At 37.8% G+C, this 12619-nt stretch overlaps 1 protein-coding gene across 5 annotated transcripts in view; it reads left to right on the top strand.

Moving 5' to 3' along the window:
* Nucleotides 1–12619, top strand: part of prom1b (prominin 1 b) — a 72627-nt gene that overhangs the window by 42989 nt on the left and 17019 nt on the right. For all 5 annotated transcript variants that reach the window (XM_065254756.2, XM_065254761.2, XM_065254759.2 and 2 more), the window contains exons 2-4: nt 5949–6010; nt 6581–6607; nt 6802–7007. In XM_065254756.2, the coding sequence (XP_065110828.1) occupies nt 5949–6010; nt 6581–6607; nt 6802–7007 (295 nt within the window). The remainder of the gene's footprint in view (nt 1–5948; nt 6011–6580; nt 6608–6801; nt 7008–12619) is intronic.

Genomic DNA, 12619 nt, shown 5'->3' on the forward strand with positions numbered 1-12619 from the left:
GTACACATTAATATTTGAGTTACTTTTTTTAAAAAGTAATGCGCGTTTCTTTTCAGTTTAATTAATTCAATATAAACATTAAAATAATGTACTGAATTAAATTGAAAATCTTAATGTAGAATTACGCACTCTGTGCGCCTAAGCGGGAACAGTTTGAGTCAGAAACAGAGATGGCAGGCCAGAGCTTGACATTTTTGCAATCATAAAAAACCTGCAAGGCCTGAAAGAGATCAAGCCTCAGCCAAGTACGAAAAAGTAACGCAAAAGTAACGAAAAAGTAACGTAAGCATTACTTTCCATGAAAAGTAACTAAGTAACGCAATTAGTTACTTTTTTGGGGAGTAACTTAATATTGTAATGCATTACTTTTAAAAGTAACTTTCCCCAACACTACCTACCACATCTTTTCCTTCCCATTGCCTCTCTATTAATGTGCTTGGACACAGAGGTCTGTAAACAGCCAGCCTCTTTTGTGTCTGTAGGGGTGGGTGATAAACCGGTAGACAAAATTAACCGGTAGAAATTTGTCAACCGGTAGAGATTTTGGACTATCGTTTCTATCAAGGTTACGTGCCCACGTCACGCTCCTGTGCGTGTGGTCGCGAAAACGTAACGTTTGTACACGTATTTAAGCACTGCAGTTTTAAAACAAGTTATTTTAAGCCATTGAAACACAGACAACAGATCTGTATGCGTGCGTTCTTTCTGTGTGTCAGGAGCGGACAAGTCGCGCAACCGCTGCTCTTTCTGTCTGTGAGGAGCGCGCAAGTCGCGCGACCTCTGCTTATTAAGCTCGTGAGCATTTTTCCCGCTTTATTGGCCTTAAATACACATATGCGTCAAAATTCCCGTCTTTGCAAGCATCATCATAAACACGACCAGTAAGGTCTTAAGAGAAAGTAAACAGCTAAAAGAGAAAGCGCATGTGTAACAGTGTATTGGATCCGGACTTTGGTCTTAAAGGGGAAGTTACCTAATTTTGCTCCTGTCTGTCACTCGTGTTAATCAAACAGCATTGAGAAAAAAATCTCTCACTGCTCCTGATTAAATCACTTTTCTACCTTAAATAAAAATATATATAGGCCTATACATACATGCATAATTATTTATTATCATTCTTATTGACTGTGTATCTTCAGAGAGCTTGAGTTTTGTTTGTTTTTATCTTCTTTCTATGCTTGTATATGTTTTTTGTGAGAATTATGAACATTTCTATGGTATTAAAGATTTAAACCTTATTAAAACATAAAAAACTCTACCGTGATACATATCGTTATCATGATATAAAATGAATCCTATCGTGATAGAAGATTTTGGTCATATCGCCCACCCCTATGTGTCTGTAAGGGTTTTGTCTGGTGTTTTGTTTGGTTTTGTGTTTCAGGTCTTTTATTTTGATATCATGTCATGTCACACTTCACGATTCACTTCCTGTTTGCCTGTTCTCACCATAGATATGTATATAAAGGCTAGATGGCTCGTCCGCGCTGATGGCCAATTGAGTTGAATGTCCGCATTTTGGCGGCCATCTTAGGACAGGGCGCTCGCTCACTCGTAGCATTGAGTTTTAATGATGCAGGTACTTTTAAATGACCATAACTTGCTTCATTTTTTACCGATTTTCAAACGGATTGGTTTGTTATAAACGTCAAAGATGTACCTATGACACTGAATACGTATACTAAAAATAAATAAAAAATTCATGAAACATGTTAAAGCATCCATAATTATAGCCACGTTAATAACGTTTTTAAAAAACCAAACCGTTTGTAAATCCGTCAAGAATTCAGCAAGTTACGAGCATTTTAGTTGGCGTATGTCACTCACCTTCCGTCCACAGCAGCAGGGAGCAGCACTATGGCAGCACTGACCTAAGATGGCCGCCAAGTGACGACACAGCTGACTCCGCCTTGAGCCATCTAGCCTTTATATACATATCTATGGTTCTCACACCCAGACACCTTGCGAAGTATTGCCAGCTGTAAGACTGCATACCGAGCGTTCATTGTATCTTGTTTCTTGTGTCCTGTTTTTTGCATTCATGTTCATGGTTTTGACCTTTTGCCTGTTTTTGGATTACGCTGTTTGGATTTCCATTTCGATTTGTTTGCCTGCCCTTCTGCAGGGTTCAACACAAATAATTTTTTAGATTTTTTTGGTTCAGATTTTTACTTGCCCAGGCAAAATTTTCACTGGCCCTACCAACAAAGATTTCAGTGGCACATATTTAAAATAATAATTCAAAACTAAAAATAGTCAAGTATAAATATACATTTTATTCATCATTTGAAACAGTGTTATTAATATGCTGCGTTGATATGGCTTTCAATGCACTTAAAATTCTCTTCATTCATACGTTTTGCCATTAAGTTCAGTGGACCAGATAAAGGGTTATCAGCAACCCTTTTGACACCATGCAAGCTATGTGTTATCTGCTTTTCTCGTGAGTTTCTGGTTTTGTTTATGGCATTTGCTTGTTCCAACGAAAAAGGCTCCCAACTTGTCTGCTTTACCTTGGAAACTGACGGCAAACTGTACAAAACATTACTTTGTTTCTTTCATCGTGTTTTACCCAAGTTAATGTCTGCTTCCAAGATGTTTAATAATTATGTTTTCGTTTGGCCCCATTATTAAAGGTAGTCGCTGTCTTAACTTTTGCTCTACTTTTGCTGAGAAGTTAACATTCGCAATGCTTAAAATGTGACTCGATTGTTACATTGCATAAGATACATACAAACCAATGGCCATAGGCAGAAAATATATTTCAGTGACTGAGGGCGAAGCACTGGCCCGATCGGGCAAGTGACAATACAATTTACGATTTACAATTTTCTGAGATACTGAATTTGGGATTTTCCTTAGTTGTCAGGTATAATCATCAAAATTAAAAGAAATAAACATTTGAAATATAATACATCAATATATGTCTGTCTGTGTAATGAATAAATATAATACACAAGTTTCACTTTTTGAACAGAATTAGTGAAATAAATCAACTTTTTGATGATATTCTAATTATATGACCAGCACCATATAAATTGCTGACAGTAATGGTATCTTAGCAGGGTTTGTGGCAGAAATATAGTTCTGCACAAACATGTCTTATCTGGACAGAAACCTGAAAATGGATAAACGCACACACACTTAAAATGGTGAATTATTAAATTCCAGGTGTAAAGTTTTTCCTCAGTAGATGGGCTGATCCTACATTTTCAAAAAGGGGCGAGCCCAGCAGCTGGGTTGAAATTAACCCAAAAATTAACCCAAAAATAATACAGAGGCTAAACACATACAATAAACATTTGGAGACTTTTACTACATTTACCATTATTTTATACAACCCCAAATCAGAAAAAGTTGGGACACTGTAGAAATAGTGAGTAAAAAAGTAATGGAATAATCTACAAATCTCATAAACTTATATTTTATTCTCCATAGAATATAGATAACATATCAAATGTTGAAAGTAAGATATTTTGAAATGTCATGCCAAATATTGGCTCATTTTGGATTTCACAAGAGCTACACATTCCAAAAAAAGTTGGGACAGGTAGCAATAAGAGGCCAGAAAAGTTAAATGTACATATAAGGAACAGTCCTAGGACCAATTTGCAACTTATTAGGTCAATTGGCAACATGATTGGGTATAAAAAAGCCTGTCAGAGTGGGAGTGTCTCTCAGAGGTCAAGATGGGCAGAGAATCACCATTTCCCCCAATGCTGCAGCGAAAAATAGTTTTCTGAGTTTCTCAGAGAAAAATTGCAAAGAGTTTGAAGTTATCATCATCTACAGTGCATAATATCATCCAAAAATTCAGAGAATCTGGAACAATCTTTGTGCGTAAGGGTCAAGGCTGGAAAACCATACTTGATGCCTGTGATCTTCGGGCCCTTAGACGTAGGGCTGGGTATCGATTCAGATGTTCCAAATCGATTCGATTTCGATTCACAAGCTATCAAATCGATTCGATTCCGATTCTCGATTAAATTTTCGATTCCGGTTCTCAGGTAGGTTTTTATACTCGATTCTCGATTCAACTCAATGAATATAGATTTAATACACATACTATATTAATAAAAAAGAACAGTGAACAGCAGTTTACAAGCCGGTAATTAATAAAAAGAAATTAAAAGCCACAATACGTCTTGCTTGCGAAATCTAAAATGCTTCCATTCCTCCATTCAATGTTTGCGGAAATAAATATGAAAAAAAAAATCGATTCTGCTCTTTGAGAATTGATTTTTAATCGACCACGTTTTAAAAAACGATTAATCGAAAAATAGATTTTTTTGCCCAGCCCTACTTAGACTGCACTGCATCACATACAGGAATGCTACTGTAATGGAAATGGGCTCTGGAATACTTTTAGAAAACATTGTCAGTGAACACAATCCACCGTGCCATTCGTTCTGTGGTCCAACAAATCAAAATTTGAAGTTCTTTTTGGAAAACTGGGACGCCATTTCATCCGGACTAAAGAGGACAATGACAATCCAAGTTGTTATTAACGCTCATTTCAGAAGCCTGCATCTCTGATGGTTTGGGATGGCATGAGTGCGTGTGGCATGGGCAGCTTACACAACTGGAAAGGCACCATCAATGCTGAAAGGTTTATTCAAGTTCTACATACATATGATCCCATTCTGACGTCGTCACTTTCAGGGAAGACCTTGCATTTTCCAACATGACAATGCCAGACCACATACTGCATCAATTACAATGTCAAGACTGCGTAGAAGAAGGATCTGAGTACTGAAATGGCCAGCCTGCAGTCCAGATCTTTCACCCATAGAAAACATTTGGTGCATCATAAAGAGGAAGATGCAACAAAGAAGACCTAAGACAGTTGAGCAACTAGAAGTCTGTTTAAGACAAAAATAGGACAACATTCCTATTGCTAAACATTGGTCCTCCTCCAGCTGTTCCTTATATCTACATTTAACTTTTCTGGCCTCTTGTTGCTACCTGTCCCAACTTTTTTTGGAATGTGTAGCTCTCATGAAATCCAAAATGAGCCAATATATGGCATGACATTTCAAAATGAATCACTTTCAACATATGATTTGTGATCTATATTGTGTTGTGAATAAAATATAAGTTTATGAGATTTGTAAATTATTCCATTCCTTTTTTATTCACAATTTCTACAGTGTCCCAACTTTTTCTGATTTGGGGTTGTACTTAAGTACATAGATTTACAGCATCTATTAAAGGGACACTTCACCCATTTGCATAAAGCTTTGCATAGTTAGAACCCCAGTCATGTTTTTGAATAGTCATGCATAATTTTCTCAGTTGCCACTGAGAGAGGAGAAATACAGATTTCAGTGTTGCACTTCCTTCTTTCAATGATGTAAAAATCATCATTTTGCATCATTGAAAGAAGGAAGTCCAATATCTTTATTAAGGGAGTGAGACTACAAACACCCCTTTTCTTGGTCAAATAGGCACCAAATTCTAAATGTATGTTACATTTCGACTACAAATATGACACACTTTCAATAAAGATTAATGTTTCTATGGGTGAAATGCTCTAAAGAATATGAATATTACTATCAAGTATAACCTAAAACACACAAACGTGTGTATTACACAGAAATGTAGGCTAAGCAGATGGTTCCAGACGCATTCACACAGAGCACGAGACATGCTGTCTCAGCAGACATCTGCACTGCTTTACACATGTCTGCGATTAACTATGCCGCTGTTGTTGTTTCATGACGGTGCATGAATACTGCAACAGCATGTGCACACAAACACATAAACACACTGTTAGCACAAACCACTGTATGTCAAAGCGATACTTCATCACGTCAAAAAACAAACAGCCAATCCTAAATGTTAATTTATCAGTCAATTCATTAAGAGATTCTAGTGAAAAATGTATGCACAGAGCAGTAGAATGGACATTTTTTTTAAAGTAATCTGATAGGAATTTGTTGTTACAGATCTCATAGTTACGGTTATCCAGCAGAACAAAGGAGGAATCCAACTGGAGGACTTCAAGAAGGTGTGTGTACTTGTTTAATTGTCATAGGGAGTGATTTTTAAGTTGTATTTGTAGTGCCTCTAGTTTTCATCTACAGTAGTTTTGTGTCAGTGCATATCTTGTGGACAGTGAGACACTGTTTACTATAGAAGTAATGTGTGTAGTAAAATACAAAGGAACTAAGAACATTCCTTCACTTTACAGTAAAAAACTGAAATACGAACCACCAATCCAGGTAGAGCAGATCTGGTCCTGTGGGTCTGTAGAGAGATGTCTATTGTAAAACATCCCTGCTAAATAAAACAAAAGACACCATCACAGAAATATTGGTTATATTGGTTCTATGTATTGGTTCTAATGGTATATGGCCCAAAACACACTACAGTGTAGTGGTTTTAATGGTAAGCTAATGGTTCCTATTGGTATTTTAATGGAAACCATTAGAATTGTCTGTAATAATTATTTTATTGTTTTTTTAAGCAGGGATATGTGATAAGATGTGCTAATCTCAGTTCTTTCTTTCTCTTCATGTTCTTTCCGTTCTCTTTTGTCACCTACACTAATGATGTCTCATCAACAATGGCAAAGCAGCCTGAAAATGTTGTATTGTTGCTACAGGTAATACTGGTTCTTAAAAATAATGACTTATGTAATGACTTACTGTTCCTGCCCTTCATTTCATTCTCACATGCTGTTATTATTTACATTTTTCCAGTTATGTTTCTCTTTTTTACCAGTAATAATAGTAATTGTAGTAATTAAGTATGAATTGTGATTAAAGCAAAGTTATTTCTCTTTCCCCTTTTCCCCAGGCTATCTACTATGAGGTTGGATTTATAGTCTTGGCAGTAGTGGGGCTGTTGTTTGTGTTGTTGGTGCCGATAGTTGGTCTGTGTTTTTGTGTGTGTCGCTGCTGTGAGAACTGTGGGGGTGAGATGCATCAAAGACACAAGAAGAACGCAGACTGTCAGCGAGGCTTCTACACAGCCACACTGATCGCTACCTCCATCTTCCTCACGTGAGTCTTCCTCACTCTTGAATGTGTATCTAATACTATAATGTCTTGGCAGAGCATCACACAAGAGTGCTGTTGTACTGGACATTAGCCATAAGGAACCACAGCTATGATCAAACTGTACAATAAGAACGATTGCAAGTGTGTGATATTTCTCTTATGACAAGACTTACATACTGTAGCTTGGTTAAGTAAAATTTTTTGTAAATGTAAAATCCTGGGGTCTACAGACACGTTTTTATCTGATATGCTTTAAAAGACACAGCACCCTAAAAAAGACCTCTCATTATCTGGAGAAATGTGTTATACACAATATATTTATACGTACATATTAACAAAAAGGTTGATAATAATTACAATAGATCACAATGATTTATTATTCACAATATGAAGTTTATTTAACTAAGTTCGGGAGGAGCATGGTTAAGTGATCCAACCAATCAGCACAAAGAGCCTATAAATAGCAGTCCCTCACCCCTGTCCCTAACAGTTTTTTTTTCTCCACCCCATCACCTCACTCTCATCTAGTTTCATTTATCCCAGTTAAAGAGGAGGGAGTACTCTGGGTTTCGGGTTAAAATTCTGAGCTCAGAGCCCCTTCCTTGGACAGCACACCAAATATGCTTTATTTAAGTTGTATAGCTTAATTCTGAAATGAGATGGGGAAGCCTAAAATTGGGCCATGCACCAAAAATAAGAATGCTGCCTTAAAGAGTATGGGTGGGACAAAAAAATCGATTCGGATGTGGCTGATTCTTAAATGTTAGTTTACAAAATAATAACGTGAAGTTTTTAAGAACCAAAAGGCGGAACTTAAGTCGTTGCCTGCCATCGCCTTCTTGGCCACGTGTTACCGCGAATCACTCGCAGAAAACCGAAAATGGGTAAAGAGGCGGGACATCGGTGAAGCTGAGGTGGCTGGTTGCTGAAACCACACCCCCCAGCTCGATTCTAGTGACAGCAGTGGCTGTTTACCCCTTACTCAAGTAGCCACGCCCTTAATTATTAAGTTTAAGGCTTAATATAATTTAAACGGATGAGTTACAAAAAAATTCAACCTTGGCACAGTTGTCATGAAGGGCAAAATTAGCTATACAGACCAAAAACAGTTTTTATACCAGCCTGTAAACATATTATTTTCTACTGTAAAGTTTGGCATTTTTAACATGGTGGTCTATAGGAATTGACTCCCTTTTGTAGCCAGTCTCAAGCGGCCAGTCGATGAATTGCAGTTTAAGTAACTTCCGTGGCTTCATCAGAGAGATCGGAAGGTTGCTCCTCGGTTTTCCTAAACCATCCGCTGACTGTTTAGAAATGAGAACATGAATATACTTCTGTAAAAATATGCACATAGTTTGTCATCCAGACGCTGGGTGCCCTGCATTAGATAAATACAGTAATACTGCTAATCACTGTGTATAACGTTAATAATGATGATGCTAGTTAGTCAGTTCGTGGAGGTTAATGCCGGTTATATAGAATTAATGTCATGTTTAATTACTATGTTTTACTGGTTTTAATGTCTTACAACAGAAACAAAACATATATGTATATAAGAATGACCTTATTGATCACTTAGTTGCATTAAAGTACAGTATATGACAGTTCAGAGACTAGCAAAAGCGCAAACACTAGCAGGGCTTTGTGAGCAAACAAATATGCAAATTAGTACGTCAATCATTCTGAATCGAATCGGGAACCTAAGAATCGATTCTGAATCGATTCATGAGGGTCCAAGCGATTCCCACCCCTAGTACACAGAGCCTAATGCCAATTTGAATCAATTTATATGTTGTAAAGGAGTTCCTAATGAGCTAAGCATGAACTGCAGACACATGCACAAAAGAAAGATGCAAAGACTATATGATCTGATATGATCAAGAGAAATGGATTATTGTAAGTTATGTTGGTCAAAACCTCTATACGAGTAAATATTGCTGTGATATAAAAAAAGAGATAATAATTAAACAAAAACATCTGAATTTTTGTGAGTGGATGCATTTGCTAAGGATTTAATTTAGACAGCTTTAGAGGCAACTTTCTCAATATTTCGATTTTTGCATTCTCAGATTCCATACTGTCAAATAGTTATATTACGGCCAAATATTGTCTGACCTATCCTAACTAATCATACATCATTAGAATGCTTATTCATTCAGCTTTCAGATCATGTATAAATTTCAATTTCAAACCCTTATGACTGGTTTTGTGGTCCAGGGTCACAAATAATGGCAACTGCACCGTTGACGTACCCATTGACTTCCATAGTAGAAAAAATAGGAAGTAATTGGGTATCATCAACTGTGTGGTTGCCATCATCAGAATTTTGACAAAATTGTGGGTGAACTATGCCTTTACTTTATAAATAATTAAATGATGTTGTGATGTTTTAGTTAATGATGACTCTTCATTTGTTTATGATTAGTAAGTGCCTTAACACAGTGGTTCCCAAACTTTTTCAGCGTGCGGCCCGCCTTGTGTACAGTGCATTTTTTCGCGGCCCCCGAAAGAAAATCTATGACAAAAACAGTTTTAAAAAGTAATATTTTAATTAAACAAAACATATAAAATTATACCTAGTAGTGCTGTTGGTTAGTTGGCTTATTATTTTTTAGGTTTAATTACACAGAATTCATGATAAATGAATGTATTTTATAAAATGTCATAAAACTGGGGCCCCCCTGGCACCATCTCGCGGCCCCCCTTGGGGCCCCGGCCCCCAGTTTGAAAACCACTGCCTTAACACATCATAAGTTCATATTTAAGTAGGAATTAATGTAGGTATTAGTTTTTGATGGATTTTGATGAATTAATGGACCCTTATGATAAAGTGTTACAGATTTTTGTACTCAGTAGAAGGTTTGCTGGAGAGTCTGGTGGGCACCTGCGGTAGTCTAGAATGACACACACACAGACACATTCAACACATGTGACACTGATAGCCCCGAGTCTGTCAGAAGAGAAAGTCCCCTCTTTATTTCTATACCCTATCCCCCTCTTTATTGTCCCGCTCTTGGTCCTTCTATTTTTTCTTTCTGAGACAGTGCTGACAGCAGTTTCTTAGGTCACAATGAGCGTTTGTGAGCCAGAGACACTACAGTGAGTGTCTTGATGGACTTTCAATGAGAGGTTCACAGTCATTGTTCAGGATGAGGTTTGGAAGCAGAGAACATGTGCGAACTGCTGTTTCTTTCATCACTTTTTTCTTTTGCTCTCTCTATCTATGGCTTTCTTTGTGAATCACATTTCACCTTTATTAAATCTTTTTGAGATAAAGAGAGAGAGAAGGGGAGGAAGATAGAGAAAATGAAAATATTGTGGGGATGCAAAATGAGAATGTGGGGGAAAGAGTTTTTCCTTGGAATAATCAGATCACATAATTTAATATGTATGTGCATCACTCAATTAGTAAACTGTTATCAGTAATAACAAAAAATAATGAAAGCAGATTAAATAGTGGAGATTTGTGAGGCAGCAGAAAGAAATGTGTTTATCATGGTTTATTTGCACCTGAGTACTTTGACTGGCTTTTTACATTTCCTTGCAGCCTTACAGAAAAAGAAGAATGAGGAAAAAATTGTGTGCTGCAACCCCTTATAAAGCAAACCAAAGACAGCAATGATATTAAAAACTTTTTAAGATGTTTAGATATCATGAGAGGAACCCAGCTGGGAAAGCCCTCCCCCTTGGGTCAATAACAGCAGTTACATTCATTGACCGGCAAGGGCAACACTGAGAATTTTGAAAATATGCTCATTTGCTAGATCCCCTAGAGTTAAACATTTGATTTGTACCTTTTTGGAATCCATTCAGTTGATCTCCGGGTCTGGCACTACCTCTTTTAGCATAGCTTAGCATAATACATTGAATCTGATTAGACCATTAGCATCACGATAAAAAAATAACCAAAGGGTTTGGATATTTTTCCTATTTAAAACTCGACTCTTCTGTAGTTAAATCGTGTACTAAGACCGGCAGAAAATTAAAAGTTGCGATTTTCTAGGCAGAATCAAGGCCATGAAAATAAATCTACAATGTTTCTACTTTTGAGCTTTAATTCAGCAGTTCTCCTGCGCATTAAGATCTTAATGATTAATGGTAAACGAACTTGGCTTGCTGTCCTCGAAGGGAGCTCTGCAGCTGAGCTCTGAACCTTCAGAGAGTGCGAACCTAAGGACGGGGCTCAAGCCTCAACTTCAATCCCCTGCAAAAGAACTGCACAGTGGAAGAAAGAGAGCAGTGAAAGAGGAGAACGGGAAGGGATGCCGGAAAAATTGCAGCTCGACCCGGAGGCCTCAAGGCTGCCTTATATACACTCACCTAAAGGATTATTAGGAACACCTGTTCAATTTCTCATTAATGCAATGATCTAATCAACCAATCACATGGCACAATGCATTTAGGGGTGTGGTCCTGGTCAAGACAATCTCCTGAACTCCAAACGGAATGTCAGAATGGGAAAAAAAGGTGATTTAAGCAATTTTGAGCGTGGCATGGTTGTTGGTGCCAGACGGGCCGGTCTGAGTATTTCACAATCTGCTCAGTAACTGGGATTTTCACTCACAACAATTTATAGGGTTTACAAAGAATGGTGTGAAAAGGGAAAAACATCCAGTATGCGGCAGTCCAGTGGGTGAAAATGCCTTGTTGATGCTAGAGGTCAGAGTAGAATGGGCCGACTGATTCAAGCTGATAGAAGAGCAACTTTGACTGAAATAACCACTCATTACAACCGAGGTATGCAGCAAAGCATTTGTGAACACACACAACCTTGAGGCAGATGGGCTACAACAGCAGAAGACCCCAACGGGTACCACTCATCTCCACTACAAATAGGAAAAAGAGGCTACAATTTGCACATGCTCACCAAAATTGGACAGTTGAAGACTGGAAAAATGTTGCCTGGTTTGATGAGTCTCGATTTCTGTTGAGACATTCAGATGGTAGAGTCAGAATTTGGCGTAAACACAATGAGAACATGCATCCATCATGCCTTGTTACCACTGTGCAAGCTGCTGGTGGTGTTGTAATGGTGTGGGGGATGTTTTCTTGAAACCCTTTAGGCCCCTTAGTGCCAACTGGGCATCGTTTAAATGCCACTAAGCATTGTTTCTGACCATGTCCATCCCTTTTTGACCACCATGTACCCATCCTCAGATAGCTACGGCCAGCAGGATAAGGCACCATGTCACAAAGCTCGAATCATTTCAAACAGGTTTCTTAAATATGACAATGAGTTCACTGTACTAAAATGGCCCCGACAGTCACCAGATCTCAACCCAATAGAGCATCTTTGGGATGTGGTGGAACGGGAGCTTCATGCCCTGGATGTGCATCCCACAAATCTCCATCAACTGCAAGATGCTATCCCATTAATATGGGGCAACATTTCTAAAAAATGCTTTCAGCACCTTGTTGAATCAGTGCCAGGTAGAATTAAGGCAGTTCTGAAGGCGAAAGAGGGTCAAACACAGTATCATTATGGTGTTCCTAATAATCCTTTAGGTGAGTGGACACCCATAATGATGATTGACTGACAGGCCTAAATGTTTAAGCTCCTCTCGAACCTATGTTTAGAACTAGAATATAAAAATCACAAAAATATGTTTTATTAT

The sequence above is a fragment of the Paramisgurnus dabryanus genome, chromosome 4 (genome assembly GCF_030506205.2).
Source record: "Paramisgurnus dabryanus chromosome 4, PD_genome_1.1, whole genome shotgun sequence".
NCBI lineage: Eukaryota > Metazoa > Chordata > Actinopteri > Cypriniformes > Cobitidae > Paramisgurnus > Paramisgurnus dabryanus.